Genomic DNA, 22,968 nt, shown 5'->3' with positions numbered 1-22,968 from the left:
TCAATAGTATATCACCCGTAGACCGACAGACAAACAGAGCGACTAAACTAAGTTGTCGAGTAATATCTCCGTTCTTACATCAATTACTAGCAAAACGACTAGGTTATACTATTGCCAATAGCATAACTCGCTTATAATACGACGCTAACGGAAACGACCAAAGTTACACCGTTCTTCGCGAACTATAGATATAAAGCAGACCTTAGGCAAGGACCAGAGGTCACAGTGCCAAGAGCAGTAGTCAAAGTAAAACAGATATATACACTATATAAGAAGCTCAAAAAGGAACTCAAGTTTGTCAGAACTAGAATAAAGAACTACTACGACAAATACAGGCTCAAGGGACCTCGCCTAGAGAGGGGAGACAAAGTCTACCTAATTATACGAAACCTGCAAACCAAACGACCAAGCGCGAAGCTAGACTTCAAGAAGGTCAGACCCTTTATTATCAAAGAACGAATTTCGACATCTAACTACCGACTATCGTTACCGTCATCTATACGCCTACAGACAGATGTTTTTCATATTTCACTTCTCGAACCAGCACCAAAGAACGCCAAGGTTGCTACGCACATCGAAGCAGAGGACGAAGAGGAAGAATAGGACGTCAAAGAAATTCTAGATTCACGTATTATTAACAGGGAACTATAGTACCTGGTCAAATGGCTTGATTTCAGACCAGAAGACAACTTATAGGAACTAGTCAAGAATTTGAACTACCCTAAGAAACTAGAACAGTTCTACCAGCAGAACCTAGATCGACTAAAGGAAAACCTAGGATAGAACCAAAGATAGCACCCTAGTTGACAGCATCGACGGCATCATTAATCTATGACGAGGGCATAGCAGGCGTCTCTTGCTGCTTAACCTCCTCTAACTCGTCTAAGGTCGACAGACTACGCGCCACTATATCGGTACCTTTCTCCACCAAAAACTCCTTCTACTAACGAAGACGCTAGAGCTATATAAGCTTTTTAGATAACTTATGCTAGGCTTCTTCTAGACAGCGTTAGGATTTATCTAGCTCAAGTTCGGCACGACGTTTAGCATCTTTGATACGACGCTGCTCCTAAAGAATACGATCTACTAGAACAAACATTAGGAATCACAGTAAAAAAAAAAAAAAAAAAAAAAAAGAAGACAGGCTTACAGGAAGAAAGCAGGATGCTAGAGCCATCGTAAGAACAACCTCGACAAATATAGGCCTTGTAACGCTTTATACGCGTAATCATTTTACAGACAAGGCCTTGCGACGCGCACTAAGAGCAAGGCATAACGACAAAACCATTCTTAGCGATGTTCTGAGCAAGGGAAGTACAGTAACGTACAGAGTACGACTTCCGTTTCTCTATCGGCATTTTATCAGCATGGCGACCACGATGCAGAAATAGGGAGAATATAGTACTTACAAGCGAAGGGTTATTAGCGCTATTTGAAACGACCTAAGAGGGCTTTTAGGTCGAAAGCCTTAAAGGAAGGGCATCATGTCATAAATAAGCATATAGGCAGCCTGGCAGGCTATAGCTAGGACACAGGACATTCCGACAGCCAATCACTCGACAGACCAATCAGAAGATTATCACCGCCAAGACTAAGGTCTTCACTAGTGATAATAACATGTCACCGTCAATAACGTAGAATCACGAAGTGAAAGGAGAAGTAATACTAGTGATAACTATTAAAGAAGGACAGACTATTATATATATATAGCTAGCCAGTCACTCGTTATGATGGACTCTGGGAGTTCACCAGTGGTAACAATCACAATCACAGTACTTATACCAAGCATTGTTGATTACTGTGAGAGACAACTCTAAGTGTTGTTATAAACCCTTTAGCTTCACCGAATCCCTTAGACGACCTGCCTGCTTGTTCCGCCCAACCTACCTCTGTCTAGACCCTTTTAGAAGAAGTCTGAGCTGGGTTCGTCACATAGTATTTATAAAGCTTAAGGTTATAATATCCTATAAAGCTGTCTAGGATAAGTAGTTAGTATATATATTCTTCTAATAGTATAGATATATAGATCAAATCTTTAGAGGTAACGTTATCTAGGTTAATAAAGTATATACTAAGAGTAGGACTAAAGTTATAATAGTTATAACTAAACCATTCCTTAAAGCTTATACTACATTACTAGAACTTAGTATAGATAGTAAACGAGTATTTATTAAAATGTTATATCTAATCTATTATAATCTTAGTATTATTAAACGCTATCTTTAACTTATAGAATTAAATCTTCTTATCAAGACTATTAATATCCTAATCTTCTAATAGCTACCATTTAAAGATATAGAATACTAGGATAATATCGCTAATAGCGTTTCTAGTACTAATTATATTTATTAACTTTTAGTTATAAAGGTCTAGAATCTCTAGCTAATGAAATACCATAATAAGTATTCCATATTAATATCTAAAGAAGGGAACTAACCTTTTTCTTCTTATCTATTTTAACTATTAAGATCTTAAACCGCCTATTTGATATTATAAGTACATATCTAGTTTTATCTACATTCTAATAGCTAGATATAGTAATTTTAAAGCTTTTAATAGTATCCTCGAGCTTATTAAAGAATATCTCTAGTTCTTCTACCTATTATTCGGCCGAGAGTTAGTTTACTTTGACTAGTTTAAAGAATATCAGCTAAAACCATAGATAATCCTATTTCTAACGTGACTAATAGTACTTATTAATAGGAGGGTAGGGAGGATCGTAACGTGCCTGTAAACGGTTAGTAGTATCTTAGAGAAGATCTTTAGTAGCAAGAAAACCAGATTCGATAAGCTAATATATATATCCTTCGAGGGCCGAATCTTTATCGTTTTAAAGTGACTAAGGTCTTCTAACCGCGTTACTACTAGTAGCTAGAAGTCTAATATCCTTTAAAGACTTTAAGTGCCGGCTAACCTAGGTCTTTCTAGTCTTAAATAGCTAAGCCGTATACCAAATACTAGGTTACTTTCTATAGGGTAAATGGCTAGTTTGGTAGCGAGCTTAAGCGGCAAGGAGCCATTTAGCGGCCCGTATACTAGCCGGTTCCTAGATTTGGTTAGTTAGAGGTATTGTATATAGGAGAGTAGGTTTAATTAGGCTTATGGCAGTGGTTGTATCTTCGAATATAGGGAGTTGGCTGGTAAAATTGGACGCGGATTTGGACGTATACCTGTCCGGCTATATTGGCATGTCCGGGGGTTTTGGCCCCACCTGTCGGGAGACAGGTGGTAGTCCTGAACTAATTAGTCAGCAACTAACCACCAGGTAGTCGGTCAGGCACAAGGTGCCATTTTTTGCTCCCGCTTCCATCTGGGAATCAATTCTCGTCCCTTGCATTAGCCCGCTCTTAAGGAGGGTTGCCACGGACCCGGATTCGCTGAGTCGCGCTGCGGAACCCACGGAACCGCCCCCCCTCCACAGCGCTGACGTTGAAGACTCCGTGCTCGAACTGCCAAACGGCGCCAGCGCGCTATTATGGCTGACGAGGAGGTGGTGGCTCCCCCGCTTCTTTCTTTCGGTCATCGCCCAGGTATTGTACATGGATGTATCTGCGGCATCGCCATCCCGTGAATTTAGGCGGGCCCAAAAAAAATCTCTCACGCAAAGAGGGCCGTATCGAGAGTCACATAACCAAATCGTATTCAAAGACTCCCCCGATGTTACATCAGCAGAGTGGCGGCAGCAGAAAATTTTCGGATCCCTTGGAGCTGGACGGTTAACAGAGGTGCCTTTGAGTTGGCGTCCGTCTTGTCACCTCTTGTCTCCTACGCACTGCCAATTTCTCCTCTCTGGCGCTTGTCGCGGGGCAGGAGGAAAACGGAACCGTAGGGCGCCTCCTCACAAGGCACGGCATTGTGAGTTGGATTTTGGCCTTCCGGGACCCCGTAGGGTCAACTCGCTTCAACTCTCAATAGACGAGCCAAGATGCTGCCACCCAGTCCGGGATAACGTAGGCGTCCCGTGTACAAATTAATAGAACATGAACCAAATGATAGAATCAAGGAGGATTAGACATTCCAATATTACTAACCTGTGATATACAATTTTGGTGATGGCTACGCCCAACATCATCGGAACGAGGACCCTCGGTGGTGTGGGAGGACATGGCATGCTATTGAGACTTTCTTAAGCTTCCTAGCTAACAATCCTCTTTTCGCTCTTGAGGCCGTGGTTTCTAAATTTTTGTATATTAGTATTGTCTAGACTAATCTATTGCCGTGAGAGAGCCACTCCTACCTTTTTTGCAATATACCAGTGTCGGGAATCAAAAGGGGGGCGGGGGGCCGGCGGGGGGGGGGGGGGTTGGCGGGGGTTGAGTCGATGGGCTATTGCCATGAACGGGGTGTGGAATGCCTCATTAGGTACTCTCCTGGAATGATGAGAGAGATACGGTGACTACTATCAGATTCTCAACTGTACGAGAGTGCAGGTAGGTATTCGTTCCTCCTGGATAGCATTCAGAGATGACATCCAAAGAAAGCCAAGTTTCCATTTCGGAAGCTCGACTGAGACCTTCCTCGGTCTCGTGACCTTGAGAGGATGGTTCCCACCAACAACAGAAGGCCATGTAATTATGATCTCTTTGGCCGCTCACCGTTCTATTCCAGTACCATATTTAACTAACTAACCTGCCTAATCACATCGCGCCGTCATCATCATCATCATCATCATCATCATCATCATCATCATCCTTGCGCCTGTTCGTTTTGATGAGGACCGCGAGCGGTGAGGAAGCCAAAGTCGGCGCCGTGCTCGGCTTGGTTCACCTCGCGCATGTACAGGCCGCGGTACCCTCTGACATGCTCGCGGGCGGCCCACGGCTGCTCCTCCTCCTCCTCCTCCTCCTCCTCCTCCTTGCCGGCCTTGGCCGCGGCAGCCATGTCCCGCCTCCTCTGCTCGATCCTGGCCCGGATCTCGTCGTCGTCCACCTCGAGGCTCAGCGTCCTCTCCTCGACGTCGCAAAACACCACGTCCCCGTCGCGCACGACCCCGAGCACCGAGCCCGGGTCGGCCCCCTCGGGGGAGACGTGCAGGACGATGGTGCCGCCCGCGGTGCCGCTCATGCGCCCGTCCGAGATGCGCAGCATGTCCTGCACCCCCTGCGCGGCCAGCTTGCGCGGGATCGGGATCAGCCCGGCCTCGGGCATGCCCGGGTGGCGACGGCCGACGGGGCCGACGCCCCGGAGGACCAGCACGCTGTCGCGGTCGACGTCGAGGTCCGGGTCGTCGATGCGCGCCGCCAGGTCGGCCGGCCCGTCGAACACCACCGCCCGGCCGCGGTGCCGGAGCAGCCGCCGGTCCTTGGACGCGCTCGCCTTGATCACGGCCGCGCCCCCGGGCGCGAGGTTGCCCCTCTGGAAGACGACGAGGGCGGAGGACGGGTAGAGCGGGTCGCCGAGCGGGCGGATGCAGTTGGCCGGGCTGTCGGGCGGGAGGAGCGGCCGGAAGGCCACGCGCTCGAGCTCCTCGCCGAGGGTGCGCCCGGTCACGGTCAGGGCGCCGAGGTGGAGCAGCGGCTTGAGCTGGTGCAGGAGGGCGGGCATGCCGCCGGCGTTGTGGAAGTCGGTCATGTAGTTGTCGCCGCTGGGCTTGAGGTCCACCAGGAGGGGTGTCTGACGGCCGACGGCGTCGATGGTGGCCGGGGTGATGGTGCCCGCGAGGGCCGGGTGCCTGTTGACGATGGCCGTCAGATGGACCACAGCGTTGGTGGAGCCGCCGACCGCCTGGAGGACGGTGATGGCATTCAGAAATGACTCCCTGGTCAGGATGGTCTGCGGTCGGAGGCCCGTCTTGGCTAGCTGGACTGCGTGGGCGCCCGTGGACTCGGCTATGCGGAGCCGGGCCGAGGAGACAGCAGGTGCCGTAGCCCCCTGGATGGGCATCATGCCGAGCGCGACAAGGAGACAGGCCATGGTGCTTGCTGTGCCCATGACGCCGCAGGTGCCGGCCTGTAATTATGCGGTCAGAAACTTCTTAAAAGGCCCGAGTTGTGTTGGGGCTGAAGCGCGAGGTGGTAAGGTTAATTACTCACCGTCGGTGCCAGCTCTTCGTTGAGGGCCGATATGTCCTCGATATCCATGGCGCCGGCTCGGAACTTGGCCCAGTTGTTGCGGCAATCCGTGCAGGCCCCAACCCTCGCACCGCGGAAACTCCCTGGCATCATGGGACCAGTCACGAGATGGATGATGGGCTTGTTCGCCGAGATGCCGCCCATGAGTTGGGCTGGCGTCGTCTTATCACAGCCTAATATCAGACTCCGGTCAGAATGATTAATAGTCCGTTGAGGTTGAACTGCGTGGACACGGCGCGAGTCTCGATGAGGAAACGGGGGCGTGCCTCACCCCCTATCAAGACGACCGAGTCGACCGGCTGAGCCTGGATCATCTCCTCGGTGTCCATGCTCATCAGGTTCCTCAAGTACATGCTCGTAGGAGCAGCAAAGGACTCGTGCAGGCTTATGGTCGGGAAGTCGATGGCAAGCCCCCCATTCAACTGGACGCCCCGTTTCACTGCATCGATGAGCTGGGGGATGTTGGCATGGCAGGGGTTGAAGCTTGAGTACGTGTTGATGACGCCCACGATTGGTCGACAAAGGGCATCCTCGCTGTAGCCCATGGCCTTGATGAAGAGCTTGCGCATGAAAAGCGAGAAATGGGCGTCGCCATACGAGGTCAGCTTCTGTCGCAGACCGACTCCGTGAGGGTCGATTGGCGTAGTCAAGTCGTAGTCGGGGTTTGTCCCCGATGCGAAAGAGGGGCGGTCTTGATCCTGCCCGGATGCCATGGCGAGGCAGTAACTTCACAACTGGAGAGAGGGCGAGGATGGCTTCCCTAAGTCGCACCTCGAGGAGATCACCTCCGACTCTCCTCCTCGGCTCCGGCGGGTTTGATATATCGCAGCAGTGATTCAGCCGATTCACCGGAGTGGTGGTGTCCTGCGGAGAAACAGGGGCACTCGAGCTTAAGTTAGTGCGTCACGCCATCTAAGGCAATTGAATGAACGGTAATTATTTGGTGCCAGTGGAGGTGGGGCAGATCTGGCAGTGATGGATCGCCAACGGCCCGGATTCTTATTTCCATCCATCGTCGAGAGCCAGACAGGAGGACCTAATAATTACACGACTGACACAACATGTCGTGAACCACGAAAACTGCTTTTTTCTTCACATCCTCGTACTCTTTAACCGATCCAGCTACCCACTCCCGACACGAAAAGCGGGAAAGCGACGCCGCAGAAGAATACCGTCGTTGCTTCTCAAGAGCCTTGAAAAGAGATGAAACCCCCTTGAGTCCTTCAAGCCACGTTAATGCCAATCTTGACCATCAGCTCTTGTCGCGGCATCTCCAAGATGGCGGACAGGGTCCTCTCGTCGGGCACGCCGTTCTTCCCGTAGGGCCGCTGCAAAAGGTCCTTGATATCGTCGTACTTCTTCCCTAGAGCCTCGGACTCCGACCTAGAAAGGTTTTCCTCGAGCGAGTCCAAATCTCCGGACGCTTCCTCCCTGATGTGAGGCTCGAGGTCAACCCAGACGGCCCTCAGTGCCGATTCGAAGCTGGGGTCGGAAGGGTCAAATCGCCGCATATGCCGCAGCTTTGCATTCATCTTTGGAAATATTTTCACGGGTTAGGCGCGGCATCATTACCCACCACCGAGTAGGCTTCCTCTAAAGGAGTGCGTGGTAGACTTACGCTGTCGTAGTCATCCGATAGCCGTCGATGCCTCTCGCCGCCGCGGGCGACATGGTTGTCAAGGATGGGAGACACAACAAGGTCCTCCACCATGAGATACCGGTTCAAAACCCACATGAACTCGCTGGGGTTACGGCTTTCAGGATCGGCATTTCGGAGGCGGCGGTACGCGCGCTGGATGAGCCCGTGGTCGCGCTTGACTGCTTCGGAGATTTGAGGCATCTTGTTGTTTGGCGTTTGGCGTTTATTTTATTATCCGGAAATGGGTTGAAGAGATCTTCCTGCTTCTGCTTGCAGGGCTCAGGTTACTTTCGGTGGCATTGCGTGGCTTCAGGGAAGGAGCTGGAGGATCTTGGGCAAGGGTAATAATAAGTAAGTGACGTCAACCTGACCGGTGAAGACGGGCTTGCAACAATGAGCGACCATGAGCCAATGGAAAGAGCGCCTGGTCTCAGTTTCTTCAAAAGCACTTCTTTAATTGGGCTTTCAACTCTCAGTTTGAGCAGGTTCTGCAGCGAGGTTTGTAGTCACTAATTACTACAACAAAGGATAATTACGTTGCGGAATGGCCGCTGCACAGCTCTCTGCAAGTTGCTGACCTCAAAAGAGCTACATACCTCTTGCGCACTGAACCCCCATCTGTTTCAGGTTATTCTGCCTTTATTTCCCGCAATGGTTCACCATATCATGGCAGAAACAGCTGCGAAGTTGGTGGTCCATAATGGACATCATCAGCTATAGCGTACATTGTGTCTTTCCCAGGTCCTTCCTCTTCTTGATGGAAATGCACGCATCGTCGACGGTTCATAGGCTGGGTACCTTCATGATCTGCCTTCCACACGGTGACACATAATTACCAACAAGGCGAATGAAGTTACAGTGTCCGTGCTAAAAACTGCGGAAGTTATTATTATAACTAGGACCACCGGAGACCGTTACTCCCCCGAGGGCCCAGGAGTGACAACGCCTAGGGGATCGGGGCTGCCAAAGTTGGGAGAGCCATCCAAATTCCAGGTCACCTTCTTGGCCGCGGTGTACCTGTTGCCATCACAATTACCAGTTGAGATGGAGGTCGCATGGTAGATGTTCCAGATCTCGGTGCCGTCCGGGCTATTGACAAACCTGGGTCCGATCAGGTCAGTATGTGTACAGCGCCTACTGCCAGGCAGCGTGCAGCACACACCCCGTGACTCACGATCAGGGGCGGCGGTAATGATGGGGAAATGCTCGAGCTCTATTGGAGGTACTCACGAATTGTGTCCCGGACCGTAGTTTCCATTTGCCGAGCTGAAGAAGGGCCCCGTCTTTGTCCAGCTGCTGGCTGCAGTCGGATCCCCCCCGTTGTAAGTAAGGAGGCCGAGTTGGTAGCTAGGTGTCCAGCAGAAACTGGCACTATAGGCGAGGAAGATTTTTCCATCATGGTAGAGCGGTGCCGGCCCCTCATTAACCGGAGTGTCGACCCGTTCCCAGTCCAGGAGCGGTTGCGAGAGCACTCGGGGAGAGCCAATCGAAGTCGGTGACTGCAAAGGCGCAATGCAGAGGGACTGGATACCGTCCGAGAAGCAGGACCAAACAAAGTAGTTCTGGTTCTGGACGCGGAGAATCGTACCGTCGATGCCCCAGTCTTGGGTGAGCTGTCCGGCATAGGAGTACTGGCCCCACGGGTCAGAACCACCTAGATTTGTGTATATAAGTCAGTCTCCTCGAGAACCTACCAGACCTAATTGCTCAAAATAGCAGGCAGCTGCTCTTTCACTAACCTTCTAGGACATGAGACCGCTGGCCATCTAGGTTCTGGTTGTTTCCAGCTGTGTAGTAGATGTACCACCTATTGATGTTTTCTTTTAGCCCAACCTCCTCCTATCATTGATAAAGAGAGTTTAATTAATAACCATGCTGGGGCTGATGGTGACCACTTACTTGTTGTCAATCTTGTGAAGCTCGGGTGCCCAGACATTGCAGCAGCGGGAGGGATCCGAGTCAGTCCAAACCACCCTGGTCTCTCCGTTTTTGAGGCCCTCTAAGGTCTTGGCTCGGGTTATCTGCAGGTCGGTCCATGTTGTCGTCATCAGATAATAGTACCCATCATAGTAGGTCATATGAGGATCTGACCCGTTGAAGGGTTTGAGAGGATTCGAGAAAGAGGCAGCTGAGGCCAAGCTAAGGAGGCCCGAGAAGGCCCCTGCGATGGAAACACCCTTCATCTTGTGCTAGTTAAAGACAGAATTTGGCATAGATGAGGGTTACCAAGGATAGAGTAGGAACGCAGTAGTATTTCATTCAAGCTGGAGCACCCGGGTGAGGGTTTATTAATTACAGAACTATTAGGCGCTCCCTTGACACATCTTGTGAGCTACATGGCTATAAGACCTCGGCTTACAGACTACAACTTGTAACATAGCTTTCCTCGTGCTCGTACCATGTAGTAGCATGTATGCACGTCGGAAAAACTCTCTCGTTGATCGAAGTGGATTCCGATCGGGGGCAGTGTCACTTGCGGAAACAAAACCGCCGAACTCCCGTTCTGACACGCTGAAACGTGCATGTCTATTGGCGCGCATCGCGGCTCTGGCTAGGCGCATGGGGTATTATTCCCCGGGTTCTCCGTTGATTCCCGTTGCGCGAACTGGCCACGAGGGAACGATGCAACAGTCTGCGGGAGTTGGTAAAGCGAAGGATTCCAGCAGCTATTAATATTACTCAGATCAAGTGGATGGAAAAACTGCCAAGAGGTAGGTTCCTTCCACACACATGGGTTACTATCCTACCGTTGGAGGAAATAATAATAATACTCAAAAAAAGGAGGTTACCTAATCACTCATACACACCCTCACGACAAGTCGCAACCTCGATTTCCCGTGTGCCCGGAGCTTGGCAACGCGTCACGACCCATAGTTAGTAGTATCGTCAAGGGCCGTCTCGCTAAAAGTAGCGTGGTTTCAGAAACCGTTTATTTAGCGACCTTAAATAATTATTATTGATTATCTCCCGACAACCTCCGGGCCTCGTCGGCGGGTTTCTGTCTAACTGCTGCTGCAAACTTCAGGCGGCTGTCCGTCGTGTTCGGTCATTCTCACCTTGCCAGCTTTGGCTAATTACCTTACCTTGCTCTACCAACGATGAAGAGATCCGGCCTTCTGGGGACGGTGGCTCTTCTGTTCCCGGCCCTCGTTTCTGCCTATGCGCTCCCGGGCGAATGTACTGGAGTCTGCAACAACTCCCACGACCCGTCAATCATCCGCCGCGCAGATGGGACGTACTTCCGCTTCTCGACTGGTGGCAAGATCGCCATTCACACGGCGCCGAGCCTGACCGGCCCGTGGACCTATAGGGGCGCCGCCTTGCCGGCCGGGTCCTCCATCAACTTGGACGGGAACCAGGACCTCTGGGTAAGAAGAACAAGGCGTTCACGGCCCGCAGCCTGGATGTAATTTATTTATGGGTGATGATGATGTTGACGACGAGCTCGCCAGGCCCCCGATGTTGCACAGGTCGGAGACCAGTACTACCTGTACTACTCCGTCAGCACCTTCGGCGTCCAGAACTCGGCCATCGGCATAGCCCGCTCATCGAGCCTGGACGCCGGCACCTGGACCGACCTCGGGTCTACCGGTGTCACCTCCAGCACGGGCTCGGCGTACAACGCCATCGACGGCAACCTGATCAACGAGCCGGGGACCAGCAACTACTTCCTCACGTTTGGCAGCTTCTGGAACGGCATCCATCGCGTCCGCATGACGCCCACCAAGACGAACGGCAACGTGTACCAGGTCGCCTTTGATCCCAACGACCCGGCCATGGAAGGCCCGACCGTCTTCAAGTACGGCGACTACTACTACCTTTTCTTCTCCAAGGGCACGTGCTGCGGCTACGACCAGAACAGGCCGCCCGCCGGACAGGAGTACAGGATCATGGTGTGCAGGTCGACCTCGCCCACCGGCCCCTTCGAGGACAGGGACGGCAAGTCGTGCCGCTCGGGCGGTGGAACTCTGGTGCTCCCGTCTCACGACTGGGTGTACGGCCCCGGCGGCCAAGGTGTCTACCAGGACCCCGAACACGGACCGGTTAGTTCCCCGTCCTTTCTCCCGTACGGGCCTAGCATTCAGCATCGGGGATCGAGCATCAAGCATCACCCTGCTTGAACCCATCTCTTGCTAACGCTCTTCCTTCCCAGGTCTTGTACTACCATTATGTTGATACTCGCATTGGCTATGCGGACGGCCAGAAGAAGTTTGGTTGGAATCGCATCGACTTTTCAAGCGGTTGGCCGGTTGTCTGAGAAACCCGAGACGCTTGACTTGTTTATTTACAGGTATTACCGGTATTAATCAGCGCAAGCATGGAGTCAGCCTGTGAGGGCTGATCCTTGGTTACGAGGAAGAACCGCAAGATTCTGAAATGCCCGATTTATCGTCTATGGCTGGAGAGTGTGTGAATCCAACTTGGCGCTTCGCAGGTCCCCAAAGACGTCGCTGCCCGCCGACGCTATCCAAGCTGCCCGGAGATTCATCGCATTATACCGATTCAGCCCCCTAGTCGTCTCGTTGGAGACCAGATGTCTGTAACCCTAATTAACGGCCTCGGCCGCGTTGCTCCTTTGATTCCGGTTCGTTGAGTATGAGAATTGGCTTGCAGGCTTGTTCAAAAACGGTAACCAGGTGCCGTTCTCCGCTCAAGATTCCATTCAAACCTGCTGCTCGGCTCGGCGCTGCGGAGAGGACCGTGGAACCTAGGAGACAACCAACAGGCGCGAGACATGACCGCCGTCGGTACAAGCAAAACCGTCGCGCCATAATCTTCGGATGAACATTCAGTTTGACCTTCGCGGAGGGGTCATGTTTGCGACCTCGGATCATGGCGAATTGCCGATCTGGGTATCGTCATTTGGTATTAATCCTGAATATAGCAAAGCAGTTCTCTCCTCAGAAAGGTGATGAGTGAATGCTTGTCCCCCCTCTGAAAGACTTTACTCCTCGAATCATGGCTCACAATGCGCTGAAGAACGAAACTCAAGACACTCTTGATGCTGCTTATCAGGTTGATCGAACCCTCCCCCCCTCTTGGGAGTAAATGAACTGAAGTAAAAGGTTGTGTATCGAACGCCGGTTTCCCCTTCTTCCGTCCTTAGAGCATCGTATCGTTAAACAACATACCAGCAATGCTGGCTGAGGTCAAGGTAGACAGAACACCGCAGAGAAATGCCGAGATGGAGACTCTGACGACATCACCGGCGCGTTTGGGCGAGATTTGTGACAGGATACCGATCTGGATTCCGAGCGAGCCAATGTTTCCGAAGCCCTGTTGTTTGTTTGATAATTGTGTTAGCGACTAACGCGCCTCGTGAGGTCCGCGGAAAATGGATGGTGAGGGGTTCAACTTACACAGCAGGCGTAGGTAGCAATCAGCTTGGAACGAGGCGCCATCTCCATGTAACGCTTATCCGACACGAGGGCATTGAAGGCGGCGTACTCGTTGATGATGATCTTCTTGCCGATGAGCTCACCAACCTGGCGGAGATTGTTCTTTGGCACGCCCAGCAGCCAGGCAACCGGATAGAGAATGTAACCGAGGATGAGCTCCAGAGACAGCGTGGGCTTGTCGCCGGTGCCGAGACCCCAGTACCCGCCCCACCAGCCCAGCAGGCCATTGATCAAGCCGACAAAGGCGATGATGGTGAGCAAGCAGGCGACAATGGTGGCACCGATCTTGAGACCGAACCAGGAGCCGTTGGTGAAGGCGTGCAGCGCATTGACGGTGTGTTCCTCGTCCTCGTTCTTGGGCACCTCGACCTTGCCGGCCGTCAAGGGTGTCTCCGTCTCGGGATAGCGCATCTTGGACACGGCCAGGGTTGCGGGAATCGACATGATGCAGCTCGAGACGAGGGCCTGGGCGTTCAGGCCCATGCCGATGTAGGCGACGAGGACGGAGCCGGCGATGGTGGCGAAGCCGCACGTCATGATCTGGTGGATCTCGGCCATGGTCAAATGGTCCATGAAGGGGCGGATGAGCATGGCCGACTCGCCCTGGCCGATAAACGGCGTGGCGGCAGCGACGACCGCCTCGGCGCCCGACACCTTGAGACTCCAGAAGAAGAAGACGGCGAACTTGGCGATGAACCACTGCAGGAACCCGAGGTAGTAGAGCATCTGGACGAGAGCAATGAAGAAGATGATGGCCGGCACGACGCCTGTCAAGAACCAGGACCTGTGGGCAAAGTCGTCGTCGGTCAAGAAGGACAAACCGTCGGCGGCGAAGCCAAGAAGCTGGCGAGCCATGTCTGAGATGAACTTGAAGATGTCGTAGCCGGCTTTGGTGCGCAGGACAAAGACGGCCATGATGAACTGGGTCAACATGCCGCCGATGACGGTGTGCCAGGGGATGATGCGCCAGTTGCGCGAGGTGACGGTGAGCACGGCGAGCATCACGAGGAAGCCAAAGATGGAGATGGCTCGGTTTGCCCTGGTGTTGTCTCCCGTCTCCTCGGGAACAAAGCTGCCAACGAGGAAGACGGCAAAAGTGCCGAGGCCGGCGAGCGGCTGGTGCAGCTTGTCGGGGATGAGGTCATAGACGCGGACGACGGTGTTGAGCCAGACGAAGCGCACAGGGCGCAGGAACAGCTTGGAGGGGATGTGCAAGGTGATGAGGCGCACGAGGATGGCGATGTAAATGAGGGACGGAATCAGCCAGCCCTTGCCTTTGGTGTGGCGATGGAAGACGAGGCCGTAGATCCACCATCTGCAGCGGCCGAGTGCCATCAGCTCCGTGTTCCACAAGCGAGCGGCACCGGACAGATGCCTAGGAAGAGGGAGCGAGAAGAGAAGGAGGGAGGGGAAACGGACGCGGTGAAGACCATGAAGGTGACCAGCTGGGCCACCTTCTTCCAATGCCGTTGCCAGAGCGCAACAATGGGCCTCGTCTGGCGCTCGGGGTTGGGTCTGGCGTCGAGTGAGCCGACCGACTCGCTCTGCTTCTCGGCATCGACGCCATATTGCTCGACCGGCACCGAGCCCTTCTTCTCGTCCGTACCGGAGCTGTTCTGCTTAGACAGTGCGTACTGGGGCGGTGCCGGATCGCTGGGCTCGATCGCGTCATGGCCCAGGGCCGGGGGCCGCTGTCCGTCCGAGGAAGTCATGACTGGGATATGTGTGACTTTGCCGATGTAAAAACCCCTTGTTGTTAAATTGAGGGGACGAGACAAAAACTGAACGCCAGCCGGAAATAAATTGACGGCGAAGGAGGCGGGGTCTCTGCAGGTAGCAGCAGAAGCAGCAGTAGTCCCAAATCAGAACCCAGCACCAGCTCGCGGACGGGAGCAACGTGCTATGGGGCGGGCGTGTTGAACGATTTAATACCGCGCCTGGGGAGACAGAATGTCGAGACGGTCAAGGCATGTATCTAGCGCAGTGTAAGCTTGATATCAAACCGATAAGCTTCAACAAGCCGACAGGGTAGGCAACATTATCAGAGCCAGGAACATGGCAGAGCTTAGCGAGCCTGTGGGGTATGGGAAAGGTCGGGCGAGAAGCGAAGGGGAGATGTCAAGTAAACAGGAGACACATCCTCCAAAAAAGGAACCAACAGACTGAAAAAAAAAAAATCTGGACGCGCCAGCTGCCACACACGGCCGCGTGCGTGCGGTCATGATAAGAAAGGATTTTTGTTCGGAGCGACTGGGCACCTCGGCGGATCTCAGTGTGCAGATTAGCGTCGGGAGCCCCGCCGGCCGGGCCTATGCGGTCCTTCGTGGCGGGGCGTGGCTGCCGGGAACGGGTTGGCCAAACGCTGGCAACGGGGCTTCTAACCCATTGCAAGGCAGGTAACCCGCAGGCCATTGACCAATCGTGGTTGGCAAAGGCAGGACCGCAGCCGAACGGTGGAATTCAGCTCAGTGGGTGTGGGTGTCCCGAGTTGGCCACCGAGGATCGCCGCTGTTGGTTGAACGTGGTTGGCTCCACCAAGAGCCTCTTTCGATGTTACCTTCTTCTTTTGTACATACGTTCCCATATCTCATGTAAGGTAGTATCAACCGGGCATGTCCGACAGATAAAGGAAGACACCATGACAGTTCACAGCGCCATGGCGAAACAGGGAAACGAAGTCGTCCAAGATATCACCGTTCCATGGATGTTTGGAGCAGACGACGGCCGCGTTCTCAAAATATGACCTCGATATTTTTTTGTCTTCGCTCCCCAGTCCAAAAAAAACTTGGAAGATCCTCAGTAGGACATCCCACCTTCCATTTCTAGAAGTTCTGGGTATTGTGGGGCTTTATGCACCCCGCAAATGCCGAGAAACCGCCACTGCCTTCTCTCACGATTACACTAACGACAAACGGCGAGAGGACAGAATACGGAATATTAGCGGCCCCAGCCACGTGTGTGCGATAGAGCACTGGACGATGATCTGGGGTTCTCAACCCCGGATTTGCAGACCCGGAATAGAAAGCGGAAGCGGATATTGTAACAGCTTCGGAGTCCCCCAGTGTTGGAAGGTCGACGTCGGCCGCTTGCAGGGGTTGGGTTAGGCCGGCCCCTGCTCTGCTCCCAGTTCTCTTGATATCGCGTGCATCGAGCATATCCGTGTGCGTTCAAGTCCACAGCGTATATACATACCTTCATAAAGGACAACGTGCCGAAGGAGAAAAGTGTTGACGAAACGGCTGGGTATCCCCTATTCATATTCTTCAGGGGTGCCAAGGGACGCACTGGTGCCGGATGATCTGCCACCGAGGTTCCGAACTCCTGGAACACATACATATATATTACCATGTCGCCAACACCAAGCGCTGTGACACTGCAGTGTAACAAGATAGTGATAAGAAATGGTTTCCCTATGCTTGTATGTATGCATGATTGTACATATGTACTTTCAGTTAAATTCCTCTGTACCATCGTGCTTAACCAATCCACATCTATTAATTCCCTCACAATCAGCGCTGACCGGCGTTATTCGCTATTCTTTCAGGTGCTAATCATCGTTATCTTGCGCACCAACCTGCAAGGTGTCACTGCATTCGCTTGATAGTAATGCGTACGTACAACATGTGAGACGCCCGCGCTACTCCAGTCAAGACTAGATCCTACCCTATCACGAGGTCTAGGCCCACGATCGATGGGATTCCCATTGTCCACACCCTCGGGTCTCAAGAGAATGCCGGCCCCGTGGACCTGCTGATCCCATGCCGTGAATGTATTTCGTACAGTACATACCTGGGTAGAGGAAAGTATGTGCAGTACTTAAAAACAGTGAAACCCGCGTGGCCGTTGCGCCAAAGACAAGATGACATGGACGAGTCCAAAGCAACGAGTGCGAACCTCCGGAATTTACACTTAGACGTTTTGACCGGGCGCTGCAAGTCACAAATCGCCGCGCCAGGCTTCCCAGCGGGGAGAAGCCATAGGTCTCGGCGGATGCCGCCGATAGTGAGCTCAGGCAAGCTACACTGGGATGCCTGCGGGGAAGGATTTACCGTCGTGAGCCGAAACCGAAGCTGGCCGCATCGTGGAACTCCTTGGAATTCCTTGCTCGTGACGGATTCCCCTCGCAATCTTCGACGAACGGGTAGAGCTTGCAAGAACAACAGCAGCTCCACCCGGTAAAAGGGAGAATTGTCAATGGATGCGCACCCTCTTGAGTGCCGGTGCTTCTCGCTAAATCCAATACTGCCCCCAAATATCGTACTCTTCCTTTGTGCCTCTGAACTTGAAGTCCACAGGGACAATGTCCTGGAAACCCTCCTCGATTTTGGGCTCCTTGAAGCGAGAAGTGAAGCCGTTGAAGGCGATTCTTGGAAGCGCCTGGCGGGATTCGGGATTGAGCTGTTGACGACGGGGTTAGTGTTGGTTGGATTGCGTAAGCCAGATACGATATCAGGCCCGTGTACAGTACCTTTTTGTTCATGGATCGCACGGTGGCGTTGTGCTCGCACAACTGCAGCGGCGTCCTAAACCAGAAGCATCGAATGGGTACCCCGTGTTTTCGCGCCAGAGCGATCCATTGCGACCGGGTGTCGACATCGGGATTTGTGTTGTCTGCCCGCAACAGGTCAGCGGAAGAGTGCAGCACTGGGGTGAGTCGAACAAGAGAACGTACCCACGACAACAGAATCGCCTTCCTGGAGGAATTCGGCAGCGGCTTTGAAGCATTTGTCCTTACTACGCACGGTTAGATCTGCTGACGGGGCGGCTCTCGTAGTAGGCAAACGTGCCTCTTCAGGATATCCTGGTTGACTCTCTCATAACCTAACGGCTTGAGGTACTTCCAATAGAACGTGCTCTTGCCAGCCCCTGGCGGGCCGACAAAGAGGACGATGTCCTTATCGTTTGTCTTCTCTACGTGCTCCTCGCCATCTTGGCCCTCTTCGGAAAAGGGAAAGTTGCTGAGGTCAAAATCCCGAGCGAAGTCGCGGGGTTCCTCCCCGAGGAAGAATTCTTCTGGTGTTTGGTACTTGAAACCGATATTATGGGCAAAGTTTCGGTCTGAACAACTGAAATCCTTGGCTGCGGCGCTGGCTCCTTTCGCGTCGGCGATGCGACCACCGGCGTCACCGACAAACACGCTATTCTCGCGATCAATGTCGGAATCGGTTAGATCGTAGTCATCTTTCATCTCGGAAAACATCCCTGGTCGAGGCTTGCGGTAGATGTCCTTCCCTGTCGCTGCGTAGAGGGTGATTGGGATATTCAGCTGATCCAGGACGGCATTGCATTTCTGTTTAAACGCGGGAACGCGGTTCTTTGCGCTCTTTGGGGCCTTTGCCTTCGGGTCCGGGTGCAACGCCAGCCCGCCCTGGTTCGTAAAAACGACGACTCGATACCTGAGATCGTCAGCAGGCGTTGGCGGTCGGCGCGGTCGACAGGCGACATACCCCTCGTCATTGTACAGCTGCCGAAGCCGTCCGGGAACCGAGTGATGCCACCACTTCCAGTCAGCCGGATCGTCAGAATGCCGCTTGCCCGAAGCGGTTGTGATGAGAGTGGAATCCTACGGCCCAGTGAGCTCAAGGGACGTCCGGAGCTCGACGGAGGAATCTCTGTGTGCGTACGAGGTCAAACGCCGCTATCTTTGGTCGCTTTACCGCTGTATTGAGCCCATTGGGAGCCGCGCTTTCGGGAACGTGTTTGGCAACAAGTAACGTTGCAGGCGAGTCATCGTCGGGTCTCCTCTCGAACCATGCTGTGCGGTCCTTGGCCTTTTGCGAGGTTGGCGTGAAGAAATTAGTGACGGCAGATTCTGTCGCAAAAAGATCGTCAGTCTTGTCTGCACTAAGATGTGCCTGCAATTCAACGCTGCAGAGATAATGTTCCTACTCGAGATAGCAACCTGTGCTTTCCGTTTCAGTGGGGGTGGGGAGATGGTGCGATCGTTGTCGGGCGCGGGCCGTTTGGTTCCCGAGGGAGGTGATCGAGTGTCATTCGGAGGCACCATGATGGGCGTGATGTCTGGCAGTTATCAAGCAACAGCAATGGGCAGCAACTTTCCGTTTTTCCCGAGTAGAAGGGAGAGCTTTTCGTGCCCATGAAGGTACTCGTGTGGAGGTTCGGCAAGGCACCTCGCAATGCGCTGGCCCTAGCGCAAAAAAGTAAGGTGACGCGTCGAGGAACGAAAACACGTGACCAATTTACGTCGAGTGGATCTGCGTAGAGAAAACGCGCGCGCGGAGAATGGCAAGAGCTCTCAGCCGCTCATTCGCCCACTTGCCCTCCCTGCAAGTACATACATACCTGCTGGCACACTAGACGCCTATTTTTAAAGCTCTGAGAGGACTAATTCTCTGCAGGCATCTTTTCTAAGCATCTCATCTTCTCACTACGTGTGCTTCTGATGCTTAAGGACATGTCTCAGCGTCAATCTATGGTTCTTGAGCAAGGAACGAATGATTTTTCCTGTCACGTATAGCATTGCGGAGTACACACGGCTGATAAGTTTCAGTACCTTAGGCGCTGTTATGCACATGTAAGGTATGGCTTAAGGCAGGCAGATAGTACGTACAGGCAAAGGCTCATACCATCACCAGCAGAATCATGTTCCGAGGTTGCAAGGTGATCTTATCCAGGACCCGGCCGCAATTCTCTGCTCGTTCTATGGTTCACTTTACTTTCAGTGCATATATGCTTTCTTCCTTCGTTTCGCCTTTCTTTCAACTCTATTTCAACCGAACGTCTCCATGGCCTGCATTCCTACGATCCCGGATCACGGACCAAACGTGCCAATGGAGTCCTCCTCGACCAGATATATTTGCTGATCAGCAGCTCTACAACGCAAATTATGTTCCCGATCTTCCCCAAGAATCCTGCTTCTCGTGAGCTCGAAGATTCAGTTGAGGGATACTCGGTACCAACGATTGAACTCGAACCTCCCTGTCACCCCGCTCGCGATTTGCATAGACATCTGGGGAAAACAGAGGGTGGCGGTCTGCGGTGGTATGCGAGGACGTCGTTTTATGTCCGGGGAGGGCCGGCATGCATGCAGTTTGAGGCGAAACTGATGCGGCTGCCCCATTGCCATACAGACACGAGCCAGCAAAAGCGACAGAAGTGACGCGGTCATCAGTCAGGTGGCCTCGAAATATGGACGCAGATTGCTAGAATCGGCAGATCACTACTCCTTGCCGCCTGCCTTCCGTAGCGATGGAGTCGGGCATGAACCAGTACACTGCGCATTCTGACGCGAACAGACCGCATTCACGATGTTAACCCAAACTAGCTGCCCTTCGCCTGCAAGCCAGTCAGCTCGCGTTAAGGGATCATGCAGGTCTTTACCTTGGCTAGGTACCTCAGACTTGCCTGCTGTGTGAAGGCAAGGTAGCCCCTATCCTTCTCTGCGCCGTTCAGGTCTCTTTGCCGGCTTTACTATTATTTAACACGGTCCACCCGCCTTAAAGTCTTTGGCTCTCGCTATACTGCCGTGCTCTCTTTTACCCTGGGCTATCCTATCTGTCAGTTGTCACATTCCTATCCACCTTTGTCTCCTCGTGTGTCCAGGACCTTTTCTTCTTCTCTAGCATCGTAATCTACTAGGTCACCATGTCCGGCAATGGGAGAATCTACCGCATATCGGCCCTCGCCGTCCTTGGTAAGTTGACCCTCACCCGTCTGCAGCAAAACACCGGCCAGGATCCGTTGTCGAAGTGTGTATTATTTGGCGCTAATTAATGATTGGAATTTATAAAGGGGGCGCTTTGTTTGGCTTTGACATGTCTTCAATGTCGGCCATCATCTCAACACAGCCGTACCTGTGTCAGTTCAACCAGCGCGGCTTCGACAAGGAGGGCCGCTGCCTGGGCCCCACGTCGGATACACAGGGAGGCGTCACTGCTGCCATGCCCGGGGGTTCTTTGATTGGCGCTCTTGTCTCGGGCTGGTTGTCAGACCGGTGCGGCCGGAAGAAGACCATCATGATCGGCTCGGTCTTCTGGTGAGTAGTAGCGAATCTGCCTGACAATTTGAGAGATTCAGCACACAGGAGCTCATCCGGACTTACAGGATTGCCGGGTCTGTCGTGACCTGCGCCTCGGTCAATCTCCCCATGCTCGCGGTTGGCCGTTTCATCAACGGCTTCGCTGTTGGCATCTGCTCCGCCCAGGTGCCCGTCTACATCACCGAGATCGCCCCACCGACGCTGCGCGGTCGACTTGTCGCCATGCAGCAGTGGGCCATCACCTGGGGCATTCTCATCATGTACTTCATCTGCTTTGGATGCTCTTACGTTGATGGCGCAGGGGCCTTCCGCATCCCCTGGGGCCTCCAGATGCTTCCTGCCATCTGCCTCTGCGTCGGCCTCAGCTTTGAACCCGAGTCTCCTCGATGGCTTTTCAAGAAGGGCCGCGAGATGGAGGCCAAGGACGTCCTTGCTCAGCTACACGGCGGCGGCAACGCCAATTCTCAGTTCGTCCAGAGGGAACTCCAGGACATCAAAGCCACCGTCAGCCAGGAACACAAGCACGCTGACGCCAGTTGGCTCGAACTCTTTACACCCAGCATGATGAACCGGACCTTGATCGGCGTCTTTACACAAATCTGGTCCCAACTCACGGGCATGAATGTGATGGTCAGCTTCCCCTTTCTCTCCAGCTTATTAATTACTTGCTCTGGCATCCCACCTTGAACCGACTGACCGGCCGTATTAGATGTACTACATCACATACGTCTTTACCATGGCAGGACTATCCAATGCCGGTACCAATGAAGTTTTGATCCCGAGCAGCGTCAGCTTCATTATCAACGTTGTGATGACCGTGCCCGCCCTCGTGTGGATGGATCGCTGGGGCCGCCGCCCGCCCCTTCTTATCGGAGCCGCCCTGATGTGCCTGTGGCTCACCATCACTGCCATCATGTTCGGAGTTTATGCTCGCGACGCAGAGCCTGGAGAGTTTGCTTCAGCTTCCGAGTCGATGGTTGTGAGTGGTCCCGCCGCGCGGGTCATCATTGCGGCAACCTGCCTCTTCGTTGCCAGCTTTGCGCCAACATGGGGCCCCGTATCGTGGACCTACCCTCCCGAGCTCTTCCCTCTCCGTCTCCGAGGCAAGGCCGTTGCCCTAGCCACATCGGCAAATTGGACCTTTAACTTTGCGCTCGCTTACTTCGTCCCGCCGGCGTTCGAGAACATCACGTGGAAAACATATGTCATCTTTGCCGTTTTCTGCGCCGTCATGTTTCTTCACGTGTTTTTCTTCTTCCCGGAGACAGCCAACAAGACGCTCGAGGAGATTGAGCAGATATTTGACGATAAACGACCAGGTGGTGAGTTGACCTTCTGTTTCCTTCCGCAGGTGGCCAGTTGGTATATGGAGAGGATGAGTTCTGACCCTTGATCATCAATCACAGCGATCAAGTATATAGGGACACCAGCGTGGAAGACATACAATGACCGTAAAGCCATGATCACACATGAACTTCGGGATTCGATCAGCGACTCCGAGGATGGAGACAAAGCGCAGACGAACAGCACAGAGCCGGGTGCGAGAGATGGAATAATGACAGCCACGAGCAATGAACCGATGCCAGCCTCGGGAAACGACGCGTGAACGAACGCGTGGAATTGGTGGGTCGACTCTCGTAGAGCAGGGCCACAACCCCCCTCCCCCCCTTTCCCTTTTTTTCCCGTTAAATACATGTCTCAACGCGACGAATTACGGTTTTTTGGTGTTCCCTTGGTTTCTCCGGCAACAAAATCGCGAGACCAAAATAAAGTTTGACGAGTTAGTCTTATTTCAGCATTAACACATGAGCTGGTGTATCTTTAGGGCAGTGAAGATCAAGGAGTTCTGAATCGATGAAT

At 52.9% G+C, this 22,968-nt stretch overlaps 8 protein-coding genes across 8 annotated transcripts; 2 read left to right on the top strand and 6 right to left on the bottom strand.

Moving 5' to 3' along the window:
- Positions 1-4,551: 4,551 nt before the first annotated feature.
- MYCTH_2305742 (dihydroxy-acid dehydratase) lies at positions 4,552-5,997 on the bottom strand. The gene has a single exon (XM_003663623.1). It carries the CDS (start codon positions 5,911-5,913, stop codon positions 4,687-4,689), a length of 1,227 nt encoding a protein of 408 aa, XP_003663671.1. The 5' UTR covers positions 5,914-5,997; the 3' UTR covers positions 4,552-4,686.
- Position 5,998: 1 nt separating this feature from the next.
- Positions 5,999-6,960, bottom strand: MYCTH_2305741 (uncharacterized protein). Its single transcript, XM_003663622.1, has one exon. The coding sequence runs from the start codon at positions 6,782-6,784 to the stop codon at positions 6,251-6,253; it is 534 nt and encodes a 177-aa protein (XP_003663670.1). The 5' UTR covers positions 6,785-6,960; the 3' UTR covers positions 5,999-6,250.
- Positions 6,961-7,007: 47 nt separating this feature from the next.
- MYCTH_2305739 (uncharacterized protein) lies at positions 7,008-8,014 on the bottom strand. Its single transcript, XM_003663621.1, has 2 exons — positions 7,690-8,014; positions 7,008-7,603 (listed from the first exon to the last, which is right to left on the bottom strand). Exons 1-2 carry the CDS (start codon positions 7,909-7,911, stop codon positions 7,295-7,297), a joined length of 531 nt encoding a protein of 176 aa, XP_003663669.1. The 5' UTR covers positions 7,912-8,014; the 3' UTR covers positions 7,008-7,294.
- A 297-nt stretch (positions 8,015-8,311) lies between these two features.
- Positions 8,312-10,028, bottom strand: MYCTH_2305738 (glycoside hydrolase family 43 protein). Its single transcript, XM_003663620.1, has 4 exons — positions 9,610-10,028; positions 9,450-9,517; positions 8,941-9,364; positions 8,312-8,811 (listed from the first exon to the last, which is right to left on the bottom strand). The coding sequence occupies exons 1-4, from the start codon at positions 9,891-9,893 to the stop codon at positions 8,625-8,627; spliced, it is 963 nt and encodes a 320-aa protein (XP_003663668.1). The 5' UTR covers positions 9,894-10,028; the 3' UTR covers positions 8,312-8,624.
- Positions 10,029-10,808: 780 nt separating this feature from the next.
- Positions 10,809-11,968, top strand: MYCTH_103032 (glycoside hydrolase family 43 protein; the record flags this gene model as incomplete). Its single annotated transcript, XM_003663619.1, has 3 exons — positions 10,809-11,078; positions 11,163-11,753; positions 11,864-11,968. The coding sequence occupies 3 exons, from the start codon at positions 10,809-10,811 to the stop codon at positions 11,966-11,968; spliced, it is 966 nt and encodes a 321-aa protein (XP_003663667.1).
- A 711-nt stretch (positions 11,969-12,679) lies between these two features.
- MYCTH_2305732 (uncharacterized protein) lies at positions 12,680-14,971 on the bottom strand. The gene is made up of 3 exons (XM_003663618.1): positions 14,529-14,971; positions 13,071-14,424; positions 12,680-12,987 (listed from the first exon to the last, which is right to left on the bottom strand). Exons 1-3 carry the CDS (start codon positions 14,819-14,821, stop codon positions 12,814-12,816), a joined length of 1,821 nt encoding a protein of 606 aa, XP_003663666.1. The 5' UTR covers positions 14,822-14,971; the 3' UTR covers positions 12,680-12,813.
- A 1,775-nt stretch (positions 14,972-16,746) lies between these two features.
- MYCTH_2093327 (uncharacterized protein) lies at positions 16,747-19,116 on the bottom strand (the record flags this gene model as incomplete). The annotated part of the gene is made up of 7 exons (XM_003663617.1): positions 16,747-17,507; positions 17,578-17,753; positions 17,782-17,839; positions 17,893-18,505; positions 18,557-18,672; positions 18,734-18,921; positions 18,999-19,116. 7 exons carry the CDS (start codon positions 19,114-19,116, stop codon positions 17,340-17,342), a joined length of 1,437 nt encoding a protein of 478 aa, XP_003663665.1. The 3' UTR covers positions 16,747-17,339.
- Positions 19,117-20,714: 1,598 nt separating this feature from the next.
- On the top strand, positions 20,715-22,714 carry MYCTH_2127456 (uncharacterized protein; the record flags this gene model as incomplete). Its single annotated transcript, XM_003663616.1, has 5 exons — positions 20,715-20,763; positions 20,862-21,105; positions 21,174-21,738; positions 21,818-22,430; positions 22,515-22,714. 5 exons carry the CDS (start codon positions 20,715-20,717, stop codon positions 22,712-22,714), a joined length of 1,671 nt encoding a protein of 556 aa, XP_003663664.1.
- Between the last annotated feature and the right edge of the window lie 254 nt (positions 22,715-22,968).

The sequence above is a fragment of the Thermothelomyces thermophilus genome, chromosome 4 (assembly GCF_000226095.1).
Source record: "Thermothelomyces thermophilus ATCC 42464 chromosome 4, complete sequence".
Lineage (NCBI taxonomy): Eukaryota > Fungi > Ascomycota > Sordariomycetes > Sordariales > Chaetomiaceae > Thermothelomyces > Thermothelomyces thermophilus.
This window is presented reverse-complemented; position numbering and strand designations above follow the sequence as displayed.